This window comes from Vicugna pacos, chromosome 5, assembly GCF_048564905.1.
Source record: "Vicugna pacos chromosome 5, VicPac4, whole genome shotgun sequence".
NCBI classification, from domain to species: domain Eukaryota; kingdom Metazoa; phylum Chordata; class Mammalia; order Artiodactyla; family Camelidae; genus Vicugna; species Vicugna pacos.
This window is the reverse complement of record NC_132991.1, coordinates 69895159-69917837: the sequence shown is the minus strand read 5'-3', so window position 1 is coordinate 69917837 and position 22679 is coordinate 69895159. Positions and strand designations below refer to the sequence as shown.

Sequence of the window (22679 nt, the reverse complement as noted above, 5' to 3'; positions counted from 1 at the left end):
TGAATCCTTTCCAGAGAGTTTTCAATTGACTTTGCCCAGATCCATCAAAGGAATCACCATCTATGGCAGTTACAGCCTATTACTTCTTAAATAATAAGAGTTGAAAGCTGAAATTACTTCTTGGTCCATAGGCTGCAGAATGGATGCTGTTAGCAGGCATGAAAACAATATTCATCTTGTACATCTCCATCAGAGCTCTTGAGTGACAAGGTGCATTGTCAATGAGCAGCAGTATTTTGAAAGGAATCCTTTTTTCTAAGCAGTAGGTCTAAACAGTAGGCTTAAAATTTTCAGTAACTGTGTTATAAAACAAATGTGCTGTCACCCAGGCTTTGCCGTTTCATTTACAGAGCACAAGCAGAGTAGATTTAGCATAATTCTTAAGGGCCCTAGGACTTTCAGAATGGTAAATGAGCACTGACTTCAACTTAAAGTCACCAGTCGCATTAGCCCCTAACAAGAGAATCAGCCTGTCCTTTGAAGTTTTGAATCCATGCACTGACTGCTACCTATTAAAATCCCAGATGGCTTCTTCTTCTAATATAAGGCTGTTTGTATCTAACACTGAAAAAGTTATCGCTTAGGGTAGCCTCCCACCTTCATTAACGATCTTAGCTAGATCTTAACTTACTGCAGCTTCTACATCAGCACTTGCTGCTTCACCCTGCACCTTTGTTATGGACGTTGCTTCCTTCCTTAAATCACACGAACCAACCTTTGCTAGCCTCAAACTTTTTTTCCTGCAGCTTCCACATCTCTTTCAGCCTTCACAGAATTGAAGGGAGTTGGGCTTTGGCTGGATTAGGTTTTGGTTTAAGGGAATGTAGCAGATTTAATCCTCTATTCAGGCCACTTAAACTTTCTCCATTTCAGCAATAAGGCTGTTCCGCTTTCTTCTCATTCACGAGTCATAGCACTTACAATTTCCTTCATGAACTTTTCCTTTGCATTCACAAATTGGCTGTCTGGCGCAAGACGCTTAGCTTTTGGTCTGTCTCAGCTTTTGACATGCCCTCCTCACTAAGCTTAATCATTTCCACCTATTGATTTAAAGTGAGAGATGTGCAACTCATCTCTTCATTTGAACACTTAGAGGCCATTATAGGGTTATTAATTGGCCTAATTTCAAAATTGTTGTGTTTCAGGGAATAGGGAAGGCCCGAGGAGAGGGAGAGAGATGGGAACGTCAGTCCATGGAGCAATCAGAACACTTAACAATTAAGTTTGCCATCTTATGTGGGTGCGGCCTGCGGCTCCCCAGAACAACTACAATAGTAACATCAAAAATCACTGATCACAGGTCACCATAACAATATGATAATGAAAAAGTTTGAAAATTGTGATAATTACCAAAAGGTGACACAGACACACGAAGTAAGCAAATGCTGTTGGAAAAATGGTGCCCACAGACCTGCTTGATACAGGGTTGCCACATTCAGTTTCTAAAAATCACATTGTTTATTTTAGGCTTCATATTATTGCACAATTAATAGACTACAGCATAGAGTAAATACAATTTTTATATGCACTGGGAAACTAAAAACTTTATGTGACTCGCTTTATTGTGACATTCATTTTATTGCAGTGGTCTGGAATTGAACCCAGAATACCTCTCTGAAGTATATCGACAATGAAGCAATCCTGCCTCTCCCAGCCAGCACGGTACAGAAGCCTAGCGTGGAGCCAAAACTCCCAACTGGGCACAGCAGTGATGAGAAGGCCTTCCCCAACCCTGGGTGTTAACAGCAGCCAGGTGGAGGTCTTGGACTTCCACCCCCCAAACTGGCAGTAAAGAGGTGGTGCTCCCTCTTATCCCACCAGGATGGTGTCAGAGGAGACCTGGTAAAATAGAATACTTAAATAAGATCCAGAGTCTCATAACACAAATGCCAAAAATGACCAAGTTTCAATGAAAAAAAATTACTTATCATATCATGAATCAAGAAAACCCCAACTTGAATGAGAAAAGATAAACAACAGATACCATGATAACACAGATCTTGGAATTATCCAATAATGATTTTAAAGCAGTCATCATAAAAATGCTGCAGTGAGCAATTACAAACACACTTGAAACAAATGGAAAACTAGAAATTCTCAGCAAATAAAAAGGAGACATAAGGAGGAACCAGATGAAATTTTGTTAACTGAAAAACACACTGGGGGGAAAACCCTCAGTGGATAGGCTAAACACAGAAAGTGGGGGGGGGGGGATGAGGAAAGAACTGATACTCTTGAACAATACAAATTATCCAAACTGAATAATAAACACAATGGATGGGGGGTGGGGGGGATGACCAGAGGGTCAGGGATCTGTGACACCATAATAAAACATCTAGTATTCATGTCACTGGCATCTCAGAAAGGAGAAAAACCACAAGGCTGAAAATAGTCAAAGAAACATGGCTGAAAACTTCCCAAATTTGACCTATATATTTGAGAAGCTGAGTACAACCAAATAGAAAAAACCGAAAGAATTATACAGCATGACACATCAAAATTCTGAAAATCCAGCCACCCACTGCCCTTTTTTGTAAATAGTTTCATTGGAATACAGTAACATTCATTCACAAAGTGGTCCAGCTCCAAGGAAAGGGTTTTTTCCCCCAAACTCTATTGGAAAACTTACAACACATATAAGAAAAAAAAAAATACAGTGAACCCTTACTGATCCATCACCCAGTCTCAAGTATTATCTCATGGCCAATCTTGTCTATGCTCACCCCAACTGCTTCCTCCAACTCCCTTGGATTTTTTTTTGAAGAAATACCAAGATATCGTAACTTTTCTGGGAATCCTGTTCTGTGGCCATTGGAAGGGAAACAGTTTTCTCTCTTCTACTGTGAGAATATAAGCCAGGGCTGCAGCCAACCATTCTTGCAACCATGTGGAAACTTCTAGCGACTTTCTATGTCATGCAGAACACAATCAAGCCTTTATTACAACAATCTATAAAACCCTACATGACCTGGCCCCTTTGTACTAACCTTATCTACTAACATCTTTTTTTCAAACACCCATTCAGCTTCAGCCACACTGATATCCTTACTGCTGCTCATTGATCACACTAAGGATGCTTCTGCTTCAGAGGCAGTTTCCTCTGTCTGCACAATCTTTCCTGGCTTATCTACATGGATCTCTCCCTAACAACTCTGCTCAAATCAAAGTTTATCATTCATTCATTCAACCAACATTCACTGAGCACCTTCTATCTACCTGGCATTGTTACAGGCTCTTGGAATACAGTGAACAAATCAAAACATCTTTAATATCATAGAGTTTACCTTTCAGAGGTGTAAAAATAAATGCCCACAGAGAAAAATAAAACAGAGAAGAGGCATATGGATAGTCTTGACAAGGGAGATTGTGGCAATATTTCAAGTAGTCAGGGAAAGCCTTACTGAATTAAATACCTGAAGGAGAAAGACTGAGACGTGCGTATCTATAAGAGGAAGGACAGTACTTGGTAAGTTTGAGGAACAAGGAGACCAGTCAGGACACAGCCCTGCATCAGAGAAGAGACTCAGCAATGCATTCAGAAAGATGGAGAGACTAACAGATATTAAGGTGATTATAAGGACTCTGGTAAAACTGATACAGAAACACTTGGAAGGTCTTGGAGATGAATGACTTGATACTCAAAAGTCTCACTCTGGCTATTAACAGACTGGGAGGAGGTAGGGTGGATGGTTTTCTTGATGGTGTACATTCTCCACTTCTGCCTTGTCCATACCCCTTTGCTATGTAATATTGTTACGCCCTCCCATGTAGATTCTGGGGCCCAGGATTGTTTGACCAATAGGGTGTCAGCAAATTGGCTCTGGGACACCATTCCTGAGGAAGCAGGGTAAGCCTCAAAGCCTGAAACTACCTCTTTTAAATTTAAGAAAATACAGGCCCTATAGGTTTGTGTCATCCACTCTAATGTATCTTTCAGGTAAACACATAACCGATGCATTGTGACTCTCATATGTTAGCTAGCAATTAGTATAACTGAACATCCAAGTCACCACCTTCAATGGCAAATGACAAAACTCAACATTTAGGTTACACTATAGTATATAATTTAAGGTACCTAAGTAATTTAAAATATGCCAATAATTTAGGGTCTACTCTTTAAAAAATTCAGAAATCCTCTACATACGTAACCTTGATGTAATTTTTGAGTGGGAAGTAAATTAAGACTATTGCATAGGCCAAAGAAAAATACCAGAATATGCAAAATTCCAGTCAAAACATGGGTTCCTTCTCCCAGAACAAGTAGCCTATGTAGACAGGCCACTATTCCAACTGTGCTTTTCATATATTAAACTAATTTCTACTCCTAACTCTGAAGTAAATACTATAATCTTCTGTAATTACACAAGTACAGGAACGCAGAACTGTAGTGACATTCCAAGGTCCCTAATAAGGGCTAGATTTGAACCTAGGCAGTTTGGCTCTGGAGTTGGGAACCTTATCTTGGCAACAAGTATAGCATGGCCTTCAAATCTGCTTAAAATCTCTCAGCCTTAATATACTTTCCCCTCAAAACAAACCCTCTTTTCAACAAATGGTGCAAGAACTGGGTATCTACATGCAAAAAACTTAATCTATAGGCTTAAATCTCCTTCACAAAGATTAAATAGACTTAAATGTAGAACACAAAACCGTAAGATATAAGAGAAAACCTAGAAGTCTTGGGGATGACACTGACTTTTCAGAAACACCCCCAAAGGCACAATTTATCAAAGAACTGATAAACTGGACTTCTTAAAAATTAACTTCTGTTCCGTGAAATACAGTGTCGAGAACAAGCCAAGCCAGGCTTCAGGGAAAATAAAGACAATATGTGATAAAACATGGTCGTCCAAAATATTCAAGGAACTCTTAGAACTCAACAATAAAAAAATAAACCACCTGATCAAATTATTGTTCATTGCTGGTAGGAATGCAAAATGGTACAGCTACTTTGGAAGACAACTTTGCTGTTTCTCACGAAACTACATACTCTTACTATTGGATCCAGGGATCGCACTCCTTGATATCAACCCAAAGGAACTTGGATATTTATGTCCACAAAAAAACCTGCAGCACAGATGTGAACAGCAACTTTATTTATAGTTGTTAAAACTTGGAAGCAATCAAGATGTCCTTCAATAGGTGAATGAATAAACTGTGGTACATCCAATGGTCTACTGATTCAGTACTCAAAAAAAAAAAGGAACTACAGATAGTGGAAGACAAAATTGCTACTGAAAAAGAAAACAAGATGAGTCAATTTTTGAGTTGAAAACACAGCCAATTCCTCCAGATGGCCTATGAAAATGCTTGAATGCTACTTGTCTAAAAAGGCCAGAATCTTAATCAAGGAATGAACTTTTAGAATTTGCAACCAGAATTCTTTAGTTCCAGATAGTCCTGTCTAGTACACAACTTTTTCACTGGACCAAAACACCTTGAAAAATATACGCCTGTATGGGTTGTGTAAAAGATATTTATGACAAACACAATAATGAAGGGATAAAGACAAACTAAACAGGAATGTTTCAGAAGACACTGGGATAAAACAGCATTAGATAGTAATGCTAAATCTTTATTATGGAAAACATTTCAAGCTCACTTGAGTTTTGCGTAAGTATAAAATAATTTGTTGAATGAAAGTTGCCATTATTCTACGTGGTGATTTGGGGATAAATTATTTTTTAAAAGTGTGTGTGGGGAGCACTACCAAAGTTTAGATCTTGCAAGCATCTTTTCAGAATTTTAAAATAAACTGTAAACTAAAAAGAAATGAGCTGTAAAGCTATGAAGACATAGAGGACCCTTAAATGCGTATTACTCAAAAAGTGAAAGCCAATCTGAAAAGACCACATATGGTTATGATTCCAACTATATGACAATCTGGAAAAGGCAGAACTATGAACATTAAAAACTTCAGTGGTTGCCTTTGGTTGGGAGTGGGGGGAGGACGAATAGAAGGGATTTTTTAGAGCGGTGAAAACACCCTGTAAACTATAATGCTGGATACATGAGAGACGCTGATAATGGGGAAAGGCTGACCATGTGTGGAGCAAGAGGTATATTGGAAATCTCTGTACCTTCCTCTCAATTTTGCTGTGAAACTACAAATACTCTAAAAAGAAGTATTAAATATGAATAGGAATAAAGGGAGAACAAAACTTCCTTGGCTAATCTGTAGTTCTTTGTATCCTAAAACTTAGTTTCATTACATTTGGTTTAGAGAAGGGGTAAGTCCTAAAATGGAATCAAAGGCAAGGATTTCCAAAAACCTCCAAGAAAGAGACACACCACCAATCTCATAATAACAGAGGTAGAATAAAAATGGTGTTAGAAACTGTGTAATTCATATAAATTTCATAAGCACAAATTTATTCTCAATAAATCAGGTTATACAGTAATTACTGAAAAAGATGTTCATTATTTCGCTATTTACTTAAATCAAGTCATCCAAACAAAACACGGCAATACAAAAATGTAAGAAATTTACAAAAACTGTACAAGATAACTTAATAGTTAAAAATTAGACTGATACAGTCCGTACAATCTCTTTTAAGAGAGCGGAACAATTAAAGATTTATATAGTTTTTTTCAGGGGGTAAAAGAAAGGATGCTTTAAGGCTTCTTTAAGAGTAATCCTTTTAGCTGGATCATACTCCAACATTTTCTCAATGAGGTCAAAGAGAAGCTCATGTTCAGCATCCTGAGAAAGCATAAACTCCTGAAAGGAAAAGAAATACAGTCAATAGCCTTTTCTACTACCATTTACTATAATTTCATTTCTCCCCCATTAAGAGGGGTAACTCAAGGTTTTGACCATTTAAGCAAAGACCCAGGCTTACCTTCAGGGGTTTACAGCGCCTTGAAACGTATCTGCCAGCAGAACTGTGTTCATCCCAGTCTAAGCGATCGTGATGGAAGTATTTACGTTTCCTAAGAGTAAGTCAATATCCATTCTGAGTGTATGAGTGCTGAGAACGAAAACTTAAAACATCTAGCAAAGGTGACTGATCTATCAATTAAATCAATGCCTTTCCAGAGATTTAAAAAGCAGCATAGAAATATTAACAGGCTTCCCCAGCAAGGCAGTCTACTATTTAAAAGTGATAAAGCATTAGGTCTGACTTCACTGTTTTATAAAGTTCTGACCAGAACACTTGAGCAAGTAGTATTAATGATGGCACTTACTCTTAAATAAGACATACCTGGTTTTCTGTATCATATGTTTTGGTAAAGGTCCAAGAATCCTTTCCATCATTGCCAAGTGTTCCTTACTATCATGTGTCTAAAATAATAAAGAAAAGTTTTTAATTATCTCTACTTGCACACTACACTTTGTTCTTATTTAACAGAGCTGCTAAATTTTTAGTCCATAGATTATTACAAGTCACAAGGAAGGTGATCGCTGAAAAAAGGCATACGTTTAGCAAGTTATACAGCACAAGAAAAAATTAAGGCCTACAGAACAAGTTCACCAGTAACTTCCCTAAATAAAACAAATGTAACTTTCTGTAATATACTGAGGAATGTTTTAAATAAAATGATATATTACGAAGGAAATACAAATGCCCAACAGTGTCAGATGACATGAGATTTTTACTTCTTTGTATTTATCCACAATTGATAAGTCTTTAACAAGGAAGAAAAAAGCACGACCTAAACGTGTGTACTTTGTGTTACAGTGTTCATTCACATAATAGCAATTTACTTTTGCAAAGCCACTGAAACAGATCATTGTCACTTACTGGAAAGACTGTAAATCCAAGGTAATATTCAATAAGAATACATCCTATGCTCCAGACATCGCATGGCTGGGACCATCCTAGAGCTGCAAATCAAACCAAACTGTTAATGAAAAAATCCTCAATACTTCTTACTAACATGTTTTTAAAAAGTATATAATCTGATGTTTGAGCTGGAAAGAACCTAAAGGAATCACCTAATCCATGTTTAAACATAATACAATAGCACAGGATATAATTAGGGCTCTGGAGATATCTGATTTCAAGCCCCAAACCTGGCACACTCTTCTGGGAGTATTGATTAAGGAAAAGCATTTTTTCCTGAGCCTCCACTTCCTAATTTATAAAATGGGAGCCATCTATACCACATGAAGACTGACTAGACAGGAAGTGTATGGAATATAACAGGCATTAAATGGTTATGTTTTAAAATCCCACCACGTATTACAAACAGGCAAACTAAATTCTAGAAAGGTTAAGCCACTTACTCAAAGTCGTAGGGCTATCTGGAACAAATAAAGAGTTTAAAATCCTTAATGTGTTTTATTATGCTAAGCCCTAAAAGGGAAGAAGATAAAGTCCCACAAAGAATAAAACGTAGAACTATAAATAAATTTTAAAGTCAGCTTCAATAAAGACATACACCGGTTCTCAAAGCACAATTAACAAACACTTACCTAAAATAACTTCAGGTGCCCTATAATGTCTTGTAGATACCAGTGTACTGTGATGTTCATCATCGTATGTTGCACTTCCAAAGTCTACAACTTTAATATCTGGATTTATTAAAGTGCGTTCATCACGTTTCTGAAAATCATAAATGATGATTAAAGACGCATAATACTAAGAAGGCATAAAATATTCATTTGGAACTGTGGAGACAAAACATCAAAGACTCACCATTTTGGGATTATACGCCTCTGTGTAGTCAGACTGTACAAATAAGATGTTTTCAGGCTTTAAATCTGTGTGAGTCAACTTATTACTGTGCAGAACTGAGAACAAAACAGAGTAAGTTCCTGTATTATAAAAGTCAAAACCAGAAAATCTAACCTAACAAAACCCCAAAGCCCTATAACAAAAATCCTCTCTGGATGCCTTCTCACGTGTCCAAAGAAGTGGTCAACATTCAGCAGCCCACTAGAAAACCATCAGGACCAAATAAAATCCACCACTCTTCTAAAACGTTAGTTCACTGACAGTTAACTACTTAAAAAGTAAGAAAGAAGTATCTTTCCCTTTTGAAGCTGAGATTTATCTTTCCTTAATTTTAACCCACTGATTCTAGATTATTATTTTTAGAAGCCAGAAAGGCTAAATGACAGTCTTAGACACAACAATATTACTCAACGAAATGCAATAAACTTACCAACAGTTTTGTAATCGACACCACCTTTCTCCTACCTACTCTTAAGTCAGGCTTCCAAGTCCTATATGTTAGACCTTATTTTTTCCTTAAAGATCCAAACTGATCTGGCATTAAAATCAGTCTCAGTAAACTCAAGTTTCTGGAATATACTGCCAAGTACTTACAATTCACAGACTTGCATATCTGATAAGCCATCTTCCTGATGTGATCCAGTCGAAATGGCAGAAAACCATTTTCCTTAATAAAGTCATACGTACTAAGTCCTAGTAGTTCAAACACAATGCAAACGTGACCATGATGCTCAAACCACTCCAACATCTGGACACAGCGGCTACAAACACATGAAAAACAACCTGAGTACAGCCTCTCACAATTCCAATCTGAGGCCATTTTTGAAATTTTATTTTGATACTTACAATGCACTGCTGGGGTCTGTTGTATTTAAGTGTTCCAGAACTTGTATTTCTGAGCGAGCAGCTTCACAATATCTATCCACATTTTTAACTATTTTTACTGCCACATGCCTACCTCCCCTGTTAAAGAGAGTAAGTCCAAGTTAGAAAAATGATAAAGGTAATATCCAATTCCATTTCTCTTATCACTGTTCAAACTCTACTTCTTCTTCTCCGACCCACTTTTTGAAATTTATGGTGTAGTGTTCAGTTTTGTCTGATTATACATAAGTACTCTAACTTCAAGTCCATGGTAAGAAACTAGAATGATCTTCGGGCATTCGGTAGGGTCAACATGTCAATGTATGTTGAATGACATATATTTCTTTCATCAGACCACCACTCACATGATGTCCTTTCAACTAGGTATCAATAGCTTTAATTTCACAATATTGGGATAGTATTGTTGCTGACAGAGGCAACCGGTGTTCCAGGTTCTTGTCCCGTCCCAGAAAGAATTCAGAGGCAAGATGTAGTCGTTAAAAAAGGTAAAGTGAGGATGTATTAAAAGATGGATAGTACACTCTCAGGGGGAGAGCGGGCAGGCTCAGGTGAGTGGCTGCCCTAAGTTTCTTTGGCAAGTTAGCTACATAGGGTGTAAAAATGAATGGGCGGAATATTCACTGGGGAGGGAAGGGTTTGGGATAGTATTCCCTGATGATCATCCCAACTCCACCTTCCCGAAGGGAGGAGGGATTTCTGTCCTTATTTAGTCTGGATTGGAAGTGTCAAGGCGTCAGTACATGATGGGTACTTCTGATCTACAAGGCTAATTTTATTGAAATGAGGGCACAATGAGCAAAAGGTTACATTCGGACACTAGAAATTTCTGCCTTTTCTCACCTTTCTTTGTTCTTCTCCAGGCCACTAGTCACCCCAAAAAGCATGATCCCTTATCAGACCCAAGGTTCCTGATTTTCTTTCTCTGCCCAAGGATCCCTGTTGCTCACATGATGTGTGGTTTCCTGCATTTGGCTTGTGCCCCTCCTTTCTGCCCAATTCCTGCCATTTGGCCTGTGTCCTCCTTTCTCTGCTCATATCTAGCTATCTGCCTGCTCTAACAGTATCACCTCTACTGACATTCAAACTAAGACTTAAAACAAATGTACATAAAACAGTTTTCCTCCTATAGTACCAGACACTGGTAAATATTTCAATCTTTCTTTAGTCCAGGTTACCAAAGTGGGAGCAAAGTTTAAAGCTCTAGTTCTCAGAACATTACCAACCAATGGTAGGAAACCTCTTCTAGTAATTCATTTACAAAAGCTTTGCCATTCCAAATGGGAAAAAAATTCAAAGAAGAAATTTAAAAAGTAGAGAAAAAATTTCTTATACTATCTTATTTTTTAACATTTTAAAAAAATTTTAAGTGTAGTCAGTCCACAATGTTGCCTCAATTTCTGGTGTACAGCACAATGTTTCAATCATACGTACGTATACATTTGTTTTCGTAACCTTTTTCATTACTTTTTCATTCAAACAAGTATAAACTTGTTTATCTATTCTATCTTACACTATCTTAAGAAACTTCATTCAGAAGTTTGAAGGGCATAAAAAGTTAAAACTTGTGACATCAAATGAAGAGTTCTCAGCCCTAGGTGTATCATCAGGATCAACTAAGTTACTTTCTAAAACTAAAGGTTCCTAGGTAACTACCCTGAAGGCTGGTTCAATGCCTGGGGTAAGCAAAGCTCTATGGACTCCTAACATAAAACAAACAACAGCAAAAAAAAAAAAAAACCAAAAAACAAAAAAAAAAAACCAAAAAACAATGGCCTTAACAACTGTGCCTAGTAGGACAACAAAATACTTCTTGAAACAAAATCTGTTCTCAGCTTGAAATTAGAGGTTTACACATACTATTAATAGCTACTGCTCAAAATACAAGGGGCTAGTAACTTTTACTGGGAGTTTGTTACACCTAAGTCAAAAACCACAGCTAAAAGGATACAACGACATGTCTAATTTATGGTCAGACTATATCCTGAAGCTAAATTAATTTTCTATACTGTTCACCTTCCCAAGTGCAATCCAAGGCCAGGAAACTTACGCTTTATGATCAATGCACTCCACAACTTTTCCAAAAGCTCCTTCACCTAAAGTATCAACAATTTCATCTAAAAAAAGAAATAAAACTTAGTTATATCAAGAAGTGGAAACAGTTTACTTATAATAAAGGCTATCAAATGCAGATTATTCTAGTTGATACTACAAATTTCCTCATCACTAGACATTTTATTGGTCAACACTGCCAAAAAAAACAAAACAAAACTATTTTTTAGGTATAATTCCATTTTTAAGCTAATTTCATTAACTTGATTTACTGTTTTGGAAGTTCTGCATAACAAACATTAAATTTCTAAAGAAAGTAAAAACACAATCCCCCCCCACCAAAAGAAATGGAAAAAAAAAAACAAAAAAACAAAACAAACAAAAACAGAGAAAGAAAAAAGATTTCCAAATCCCTGAAATCTTAATCTATATAAAGATTATGTTATCTGAAAAGTTAAGAAGTGTTGAAAAATATTCTATACATCTTGCACTTAGTACGTCTCCACTCTGACAGATCAGGTGACCCTCCTCATCATCCTCTACACTCCTGGTTCTTTTCCTTCGGTGACTCTTCTGGAAACGTCAAGTGGGCGGCACCAAGATCATCCAGCCAATCAATATACCCGAGTGAATTCAGGGCAGAATACGAAATTCATTCAGCGGGGAGATATTCAGGCATTCAGATACGCGCCAGGCCACAAACGGTTGGCAGGAGCAATTTCAAATTCAGTCCCCAGAAATTCACAGGGCACATAGTTTATGTTAACAGGAGAAAAACATGGCAAGGAACAGATTTTCAGATAAGATACTCAAAGTGGCAAGGCAACAAAACATAATACAATTGTTCTTAAAAAAAAAATGCTTAGTTGTAGCATTCACTGAAACATAATTTTACGTTTCTAGTGTTCTAATTTAATGTTGCAAAATTGTAGGATGTAATATTTACTTGTCAGAAGTAGACCGTGGCCAAATTAATTTCCTAGCTATCTAAGAAAACAAATATTAAAACAGTAAATAAAATAAAAATCTTAATTTTGGGGAGAAAAAAATATTTGGCACACAATTACACTAAGGTATTTAAAATGTCATCTGAATTTGACCTCCAAATGAACACATAACCCATAATCTTCAAATCTGTTAAGTGGTTTAGTGGGAAAAAAAACTAGAGCACATGCTTTGCCAGAATAATCAGAGGCACGCATAATCCTCAATTATACAAAAATAAAAATCCTATTCCTATTTGTAAATAAGACTTTATCAAAACAAATCAGATTTCTTGTAGTACCATAAAAAAGTCTTTCAGAATATCTTGTAATCCCTGCTATAAGCTAACCTAAATCAAATTACCTTCACTATTCCACTGTAATGACAATTAGTTGCCAACTACTAATAAAATCTTACTATATAACTAAACATGTACCGTATTTCAGGAATTTCCTAATCCAATGCACAAACACAGAAAGAATCCTGCAAGTTAAAAATGAGATGACTTCATCTTATACAGAACTTCCTCAAATGATCAAACACAAATTCAAGTTTTCCTGTTCCACATGGGAAATAAAATTTCCAAAATATTTTAAAAGAGCTCATACCCCATGTGAACGATGATGTGAAGTACTGTGGTGAATTCTGTGTTTGCTTTTATAACTACTTCTGCCACTTCTACCAGAGGACTTGCTACTATGGTTCTGATATCTGCTTTCATGATCTCTATGGCGATGTCCAAGTTCACATCCTTGACTGTAGTCATTTCTGTACTCATCAATGTAGCGTCGACTATGATAATCTTTCTCATTTATGGATCTGCTTTCCAAATAATGGCTAGAAAAAGAAAATGCTTTGTGTTAACACAAAATATCTTCAAATTCTCAATCTCTTAAAACGCTAATTGATTGATTGATTCAGGTGCTGAGGAATGAACCCAGGACCTTGTGCATGCTGAAGAGTCACTCTAGCACTGAACTACATCCTCCCCTCCCAAAACAGTACTCTTAATAAAATTTCATGCTTTTCCCACCCAAAAACAAACAGAAAAACCACATACAACTTTGCAACCATCACAAGCCATCATTGGAAACAGAAACCAATGATAATCAGTTTTTTTTTAAATTGATACATTAAGTTTTAACTGTAAAAATGTATCTTCGCCCCGTTTTACTGAGATACAACTGACATGTAACATGGTAGGAAAATGCACTTTTATATTGAGACACTTTAAATACCCTCCTTACCTATCAGATGTTTTAGAGTGATTATATTTGCAGCGCTTGTTCTCCCGTGCACTGCTATGTGATCTCTTCCTTCTTTTGCGACTGCTGCTGCTCCTCCATTTTCCATAATCCCAATCTTTTTCATCCCAGTCAGGACAGTAAGTTCTCTTTGAGTGTCTCATCTACAAACAAGACAAGTTTCTCCAGTTAAATTGTAACCCACACGTCAACACTGTTTAATCTAACTCTTCCTTGCAAATTAACTGTAGTTGTGACGTTTTAATTGTTCTTTTAAATTTAAGTTCAAAAGTCACTGTCACCCAACCGGAAATCACCGATAATCCCAATGATTTTGTTGTCCCAAAATCTGGAGCCTGAACTTTACACGTCATGTTCAAATTTACTGGAAGAGTGTAAGGGGAGGGAAAAAAAAGGGAATCTCAATTTATCAACTTTGGGAAAAACCCTTTCCCGGCAGGAACACACATTTATTACACGTAATTCACTCATTTACATGTGTATCCGAAACCTGACTCCAGCTTAAACGCAATTTTAATTTTCTTCTTCGCAACAGAACCATCATTATACTTCCTTAAAGGGGGTGAATCAGTCAAACTAACAAGGCCTTTCATTATACACGGAAGCCAACTATGGCATTGGTAAACAAAACCACCACTCCCCAGCGCGTCCTATATATAACAAAACCTAGTTTAGACTAAAAACAACTTACGCTATCAATGTGCGAGCCACTTTCCTTTCAGAAAGGTTGCGAACAAAAATGCCCAATAACTTGAAAAAGACATATAAAAACGACTTTTCATCAACTGCAGTTCACACGAGAACCATCCGCCCGGCTCCACCTCGTCGCTGAACACAACTCTGATATAAAAAGCTCCAACTGTTCCCAAGAAATGAGGTAGGAGAGGCAAATTCCTACGCCTAGAATTCCCGGTCGCCTGACTTCTCCCACCCACTCCTTCAGATGTAACATTATTTCTCCTTCCCCGGGTTCCTAAACCCGATTTTTGTTAACACCGCTACGGGCAAAGACACTCGCCGTTTTCCCTCAACCGTTTAAGACTCAACAAGGCATCAGTGGTATCGCTGTCTTCTCCCCATCTGTTAATAAACAAGTTCTCTAAGGGCGTGACCTACACACATTCCAGAACCCAAGGAAACGCCACCCAGGCCGCAGCTGGGCCGCCTCCGCCCCGCCGCCATCTTACAGCTCGGCGACTGCTCGGCCGCGGGCGCAGACAACATGGCGCTCGCGGGCGCCCGGGCTCGGCCCTCCCCACTCCTTCTGGGGAGGGCGAACATTCGAGAAGCTCTCCCTGCCGCGTAAACCCTGCAACTCCCCTCCGACAGAGTCTGGGGGCGTCTCAATTCAAACAGAAGTTCGCAGCGTCGGGCTCGGCAAAGCATGGGAAGCGAGCGGGCCACCTTTGTGCAGCCAGGGGCGGGGGGGTGCCGGGGGAAAGGGGGTCATCGTGCTGGAGACTGCGGGCGACCAACAAGCCTGGAGGGGACCGTCACCAGCGGTCTCGAGGCACGGAAAAGAGGCCCTGACCCCTAGCCCGCTTCCTCTTGTGTCTTACCGTGCTGGCCAAAGACTCCAAGCCCAAGGAGACGATGCTTGCAAGACAACGACGGAGAAACCTCAGCCGGCTGCGACGGGCTCCAACAACAAGATGGAGCTGACAGCCGCAGCGTCCGGACTCTCCGGGAAAACACGATGACACAGCAAGCGCGTCTCCGCCGCGGGGAGGGGCTTGGCCGGCGCGCCTTGGCCGCCTTGTGCGCAGGCGCGGGCTCGGAAGCGCTGGGGTAGAAGGTGGAGGGAGGAAGAAGGGAGGTTGTTGGCGGCGGCCATGTTGGCCTGGGTCTCCGGAGTGTGAGAAAACAGAGTAAGTGTTGGGGGAAGATACTCGTCCATGCTCTTTAAAATTCGCGCATGTGAACGCTAGAAATAAGGGAAAATGAGGGAAGCAGATACAAAATAGCCTGTGCCCTGATGCAACGACTAAAACAATGCTTTAAAAAAAATGAAGCCACCTGCATCGAATAGAGCCTGATTAGTTATTGTCTAGATTTGGGCTTTTGCTAAGGTTTTGAGACCTATTTAAAACTAGTAAAATCTTTAGTGGCTGGGACCCACACGCACTGAAACTGAATTGGAAAGGTTTTCCCCAGGGTTTGAAAATTTGAAGAAATGTGAGCAAGAGCCTGGAGACAGGAAGTGGGGACTCCTCATAATTACGCAACATTTTCGCATTAAGCGAGCCTCTGCGATGTAAAGCTCAAGTAAACTGTGAAAGAGGAACATGGAAAGTCATTAACAGAGGACAGAATTATCATGAAGCAACTTCTGTACAAAATTCAAGCTGCAATTTCATACAACAAAGTAATTGCTGATCCTGACCCCCCCACGCTCCGCCCCTTCTCCATTTTGTCACCTGAAAAAAAATCCTCACATAAGGCATTCAAACTTGGAAGAACACGTAAAATTATCACGCGTTACGTTAAAGCATAATTTTCTAGTCTTATTTGCACAGGAGAGCAACATAGATAATCAGCCCAATACGGATTCACAACTACTGTCTGGTAGAGGATAAGGAATACACATTGCCAAATTTCCTCTTCTGATTTGCTTTTCTTAAGCCGCTTCTCCTAACAGATTTGAAAATGCTTTAAAACCATTAGTGTCCAAATTGTTACATGGGGTCAGGATCACTAAATATAAGGTAAATATTTCACCTGTGAGGGAGAAATTCCTCACAGTAACTTGTAAAATGTATAGGTGTTCAGTATGTGTTTAACAGCATATTTAAGTGTTAGGGAAACCTAGGGAATCCCAGTCTTTGGAGTTTAACAGCTAATCATGGTCATTGAGCTAAACTCTGCATATTTCTCAATCCTAACAACAGTCTACAAGATGGGCATCAACCATATTCTCTTTCAGAGAAGAATTGCAGTGAATGACTTTGTGTAGAGAGAAATTTCTTTAGGAGAAAACACAGTAAAACTACAGGGTGAAAGACAGAAAAATCTTGAACATATTGCCAAAACTGCTTTGCAGAATGGTTTTAAATGTAGCAAAGTTCACATCCAACTAATTACTGATTTGGGATAAACTGAAAGTTTCATTAATGAAATTAGCTATTTTAGTGTCTCAGTGCATGTTATGGGTTGAATGTTTGGAGGACAATGCCGTCCCTACCCCCACCCCCTACACACACACACATATGTTTAAGTCTTAACCCCTACTATTTCAGAGTGCGACTGTACTTGTAGTGTCAACTGAAAAAAGTGCACCAAAAAAAAAGGTGAGAGCTGTGAATTAAATGAGGACTATGGCCCAGGAGGCAGCTTCTCAGATTGCTCTGAAGAACTGCTCAAAAGAGGTAGGTGGAGAGGTCAGTATTATATGATTTTAGTGAAGGGGGTTACATGCAGTCAGGCACACATTTTGGCAGAGGTTTGCTGCTAGTCTTGAGGAGCAGATGTCTCCTTTGGAGACTTGATAATGATTTTAGTGCTTTTCTACATGTGAGGAGGTGCAAGACACTGGGCTCATGAACTCTTCTAAAAATATTGGTCTGAAGGCCTGTTTTGCCAGTTTTTCCCAGAGCAGAGAGTGCGTCATTCCTGATCTCCACCCTGAACTCCTTTCGGGGTGTGTTGAAGATCAGTGACTGTAGGGGCTAGTGACTTCATTCTTATAGAACCAGATGATAGGGTCTGTACCAAAGTAAATTATGATTAAATGAGGTCATTAGGGAGGGCCCTAATCCAATTTAGCTGGTGTTAAATGAAAAGAGATTAGGATACACACACACACAGGGGAAAGATAATGTAGACAGGAGATGGTCATCTACAAGCCAAGGAAAAAGGCCCCAGAGTAAACAGCCCTGCCCACACCTTGATCTCCAACTTCTAGTCCCTAGAACTGTGAGAAAAATTTCTTCTGTTTAAGCCACCCAGTTTCTGGTACTTTGTTATGGCCACCCTAACTTAGTGTGTAACATTAAAAAATGTTATTTGGGTGGAAACTGAACTTGTAACTTTATTTTTTAATGAGTGGAGTTGAACGTTTTTTCTTTTCTCTTGTGACTTGCTCATTCATACCTTACTGGTTTTTTGATCATACAGTTCTCTTTTGTCCTTTTAAATTGCAAAAAAGTTTTTTATTTTCATGTAGTTAAACCTAGTCCATCTTTGCTTTTGTCAAGTTTGTAAACTGAGAAATTCCATTCGTCTCCAGAGGAGTTCTTTGAAATGTTTTAAGTTTATTGTGTTTTCTTTAAAAAGCAGTTCTTTTATCCATGTGGAATTTTGGTGTATCCTGTGAGCTAAAGTTCTTTTTGCTTTTTTTCATCCATGTCATTTATCAGTTATCCTAACACAATTTATGGAATAACTTTTCTTTTTTAAAATAATTTTGGATACTGCAGTAATTAAACTCCTATATACACTGCTTTTTATATTCTTGTTCTATTATTTTATTATTCCCTACACCATCAGTTTTAACATTTGCAACTTTATAAAGATTTGGGTCTCAGGCCAAAGGGAGGGGAGCAAGTGGGGACCTAGCAGTGGCCCCTCAGCAAAAACTTATCACAGGGGTGGGGAAAACAAACACGGCTCCTGCTGATTCCCCTTGTGGATCTCAGTTTGCTTCTTTTTATGGACCTCTTAATGGACAGAACGTAATCCTCCACAGAATGTCTGAATTCTTGCATTCTTTGCCCTCCCATCACTGGATTGATTCTTTTTTTTCCGTTTCTTTAAACCCAAACTCCCACCTCACGTCATCTCTACAAAGTGTTCACAGTGAAACACATTTGGTCTGTTTTTAGATTCTTGAAGAATTAGTCTTTTATCAAGATGTTTAATGTATTTAAAGCTGGGAACCCATTGGGAGTTCACAAGTGCTGTATATGCTGGGTAGCGAAAGAAAAAAAAAGGCTAAAACCCCCACAAAACACTTTTTTTTAAAAAAATCAAATTTGCCAAGGTTTAGCTGCTCATTTACATTAGCGTGTGTGCATTTGTTCAGCCCCGTGGTGGTGAGTTTTGTTTCTTTCTCTTAAGACTGGGGTACAGTGGGCATCAGGGACTTTGCTAAGCCTGGTGAATTGTGTTGCTAAGGGCACAGGGCCCCTTCAGCCCCCAGAAAATCATCCTAACAAGGAGGGAGGCATCAACTACTCTGAGAAGAGAAATCAGATTTTGTTTTTTGAAATCGATTGGGATCTAAAGCTTGAAATAAATACTCACAATTTACATAGGAAAAAAAAAGATTGGGTTAATTCCTTTTTCATTATAATTTTTTTTTAAATTTCCATTGTCATATATTCTTCTAGATTTCCTTTAAAATTATTATGTGGCGTTCCCATCCACCACCTGAACCACAATTGGTACAAATTGAATGGAAAAGAACCATCACTTTCCTTTTTAATTCACTAGTGAAATAGTAACTAATCTATTCAGTTCACTAAACTGATTAAAAGTTAAGTCCTGTGTATTAAAATGTATCGACGTACATCTCTTTTAGCTCCTTAGACTCCTTAATGCTCTCATAGAGTAGGCATTGTCCTGTGCACCTTTGTTTCCAAATCTGGAAGCAGCTCAGTAAATTACTAGCTTTAGTTTTTCAAACAAAAATACATATCTTCCGAAATACCCAACATAAAAAAAAATGCAAAAAAGAAAAAAATACATACACTCCCCCCCCAAAACAAAACAAAAACCAAAATAGAGAAAAAAAATGCCTTACATAGGTAGCTAATAAACATGCTAAATGGATTTGGAAATTTCCAAGTTCAACAAGGTATAAATTACAACTATTCAATTTGCTGTTAACTAGAAGGTCTGCAGGCCTTCTACTCAAAAGAGAGCTCCAAGATTTAATAGGACTCAAGAATTCTAAGGGATAGGTCAGGTACAATTCTAGAGTGGTGAAGGAGGTTTCAGATTTTGTTTGATTATATTATCCCTTAAACTCATCCAACTCCCTTTGCTGTGAAACCATAATTATCTGGCAACTTCTGATAGTCTGGATCAAGGGTTGCCAAACTTTCTTAAAGGGCCAGATAGTAAATATTCTAGGCTTGCCACTTGCCGGCCATTTGGTATTTGTCACATCCAATCAACTCTGCTGTTGTAGCACAAAACAGCCAGAGGCATTACATAAACAAATAGGAATGAGTTCCAAGAAGATGTTACTTGCAAAACAGGTAGCCAGTCTGAGAGCTGTAGTTTGCCAAACTCTGATCTAAATGGGGAACTATATTACTTTTGTTTTAAAGAGAATTTGAGTTAATCAGCAATATTCTAGTCTTCTAAGTAGTTCACATTTACTGCCAAGTAATACATGGAACAGAACTGCTAATGTGATCAGTGAACAGGTCTATTCAGTATGAGTGGATTTTGATCCTCATGGTACCTACAAGAGGCCCAAGGTGGGCAGCCAGTATACCTCCTCATCTATGAGATCCTTATGTCTATAACTGAGTAGACCTAAGAATGAGCTCTAAGAACTAAAAAGTCATCATGTTGGCACCACTAAAAAAATGGCAGTTTGGAATAAAAATTGAGGAATGTCAGTCAGTAAAAAAAATCTTGATAATCAGTAAAATCCTCTCAAGGGTGGTGACAAAAAATTCAGTGACATGTTTAGAAAAGAAAGATATCAAGTATAAGAAGTGGCAAACCAAATTCTGGCCCAAAAAAGCCTTAATGCTAATTCTAGATACTAATGATTAAATTTAAGTGATCAAATTAGTATAACTGGCCCCTTGGTTTAGTGGAAGGTATGGAGGGTACTGATAGTAACAAGAGTATAACTACAAGATAACTCCCAAACTGCAGTTAAGGAAGAATCAAAACATTAATTATATCAGCCATCTGCAGAAATGATACAAAACAAGAATTTTGCTATCAGTTTCAGTAATACCCAAAATCTAATTTAGGTGATTTAGACAGTGAGTGGGGCATAATTCTTGATCAAATCAATGGGAGAGCCTGCTAAATGGCCTGATTAGGTTAGAGCCCTGCTATGGTACGGGAGCAGCTTCCATTTACTTGCTTCAGAACACTTGTTACATGCCAGAAGTGTTACACATGTTATTTCATTTAATCCTCACAATAGTCATATGAAGGAATATTATTTATGGATGAGAAAATTAAAGCTTAGAAATGTTAACTTGTCACTAGTAGGGGGCAGAGTTGTGGTTCAGACAGACTAGGACTCTACAACGAATTGTATTTTTCAAGTGGATTATCTGTGGAACTCTATCCTGCAATGTTTTAAAAGGTATACTTTATTTTTATTTTTTTTTCTGCCACTGCCTACTCCTAAAAGATACACTTAAAAAAAAAAGTTCCATGGGCAAATCAGTTGGGAAATTCTGAGTGTTTACTGTACTCCAGGACTTCTCCAAGCCTTTATTATAAATTTAAAGTCCAGGGAAAACAGCAAATGGATTGACTGGCCTTTCTAGGCCATCTCTTTATCTGTCCTTCCTCTTTCTAACTGTACCAAGCGAATAAATTAATAGAAAATAATACTTCCAGGATGTGAACTACATATGAGGATATAATTAGGTGCATCAAAAATGCCTGGACTTGAGACTCAGCATTTATCCTTTTTTTTTTTTTTTTTTGGTTGGGGGAGGTAATTAGGCTTATTTATTTACTTATTCTTAGAGGAGGTTCTGGGGATTGAACCCAGGACCTCATGCATGCTAAGCATGTGCTCTACCACTTGAGCTATCCCCTCCCCATCCCCAAGACTCAGCATTTAAGAATGAGTTGTTTATATGTAGAAACAAATCTAAACAGGTTTTTTTTTTTAAATTAAACTTGAAAAAATACATTGGATAATAGTTACAGTAAAGAACATGCTATAAGAATAAGAGTAAAAACTGGCTCCCTTTGTTACCACCAACTCATAGAATATCCTACTGGTAAACAAGCAGCCGACGATGTAATCTCTTGACATAATTAACACTGGGTAAACCAAAATAGGTGTGATTCTTTAGTAGTCTGCCAAATATTTTTTCAGGTCTATTATAGCTACTGAGCAAATGGGTTGGCATGAATAGTTATGTCCTTAATGTGTACATCATTAAGAGGTCGATATGTCTTCTCATTGACTGGTAACTTCTCCAGTTCATCTAGAGTCTCCAAACCATCTATTACCCTGAAAGAAAAACAATATCATGTTTGAACATTTTTTCTGAGATTGAAACATAATATCCAGATACCTATAGCAATTATACTCTCCCTAAGAAAAAAGAACCATGCCTCATAGTTCTTTGAATTCCCTAGTTGAGTGTATGATAAAATGCTGTTTTGATTTTCTGCCATAGGTATGGGCCAACATTCTTATGCCTTTAGACAGCAATAGCAGTGGGCAGGAATATTTCCACTAATGTATCCAAACACTGTATTCTGCCTCATTCACACAAAATAGCTAAAAGTGGAGCCAATATAACCAGTCATAGGTTTTCTTTGCTATAGGAAATACCTAAAGAAAGTATGTAAGAATGACACCATCATCAGTTCTGCCCTACCCTGAAGGTCCTGAAGTAAGTGGCCACTTTGCACTTTATTGTTTAAATATGGTGTTTTATTTTTTGCTTCTGGACAACTAAAAGCAATCATTAAAATAGCAGAAAAGATAGTTAAGCCCACTTCCAGCAAGCTCATTTCTTGTTTTTGCAAGAAAAAACAGTATTGAGAGCTGTATTTCAAATATGTTCTTGAAAGTTAGTCTGAAACATTTGCCAAGAAAATGTGGCTTTTTAGATTGTACCTTTTAGTGCAATTCAAATCAATTGTCAAAACA

General features: G+C 38.1%; 2 protein-coding genes and 1 long non-coding RNA gene across 8 annotated transcripts in view; 1 reads left to right on the top strand and 2 right to left on the bottom strand.

The window, feature by feature from the left end:
* Positions 1-6351: 6351 nt before the first annotated feature.
* Positions 6352-15556, bottom strand: CLK1 (CDC like kinase 1). 3 transcript variants are annotated; one of them, XM_006205173.4, is made up of 13 exons: positions 15424-15556; positions 13847-14007; positions 13208-13436; positions 12098-12188; positions 11614-11680; positions 9528-9644; positions 9276-9442; positions 8643-8737; positions 8420-8549; positions 7746-7828; positions 7206-7285; positions 6843-6933; positions 6352-6721 (listed from the first exon to the last, which is right to left on the bottom strand). In XM_006205173.4, exons 2-13 carry the CDS (start codon positions 14005-14007, stop codon positions 6578-6580), a joined length of 1455 nt encoding a protein of 484 aa, XP_006205235.1. In that variant the 5' UTR covers positions 15424-15556; the 3' UTR covers positions 6352-6577. The 3 variants fall into 3 exon arrangements, with proteins under 3 accessions (XP_006205235.1, XP_072817597.1, XP_015095498.1); XM_072961496.1 differs by lacking the exon at positions 15424-15556 and adding an exon at positions 14556-14873; XM_015240012.3 differs by lacking the exon at positions 12098-12188 and having other exon boundaries at positions 15424-15519.
* Positions 15543-22679, top strand: part of LOC140696454 (uncharacterized) — a 10695-nt gene continuing 3558 nt past the window's right edge. Inside the window, exons 1-2 of the long non-coding RNA XR_012072807.1 lie at positions 15543-15732; positions 17101-17229. This is a non-coding gene — a long non-coding RNA (uncharacterized lncRNA). The remainder of the gene's footprint in view (positions 15733-17100; positions 17230-22679) is intronic.
* The window catches only part of PPIL3 (peptidylprolyl isomerase like 3), a 9188-nt gene continuing 8362 nt past the window's right edge, over positions 21854-22679 (bottom strand). For all 4 annotated transcript variants that reach the window (XM_072961503.1, XM_072961502.1, XM_015240023.3 and 1 more), the window contains exon 7: positions 21854-22031. In XM_072961503.1, the coding sequence (XP_072817604.1) occupies positions 21905-22031 (127 nt within the window). In that variant the 3' untranslated portion in view covers positions 21854-21904. The remainder of the gene's footprint in view (positions 22032-22679) is intronic.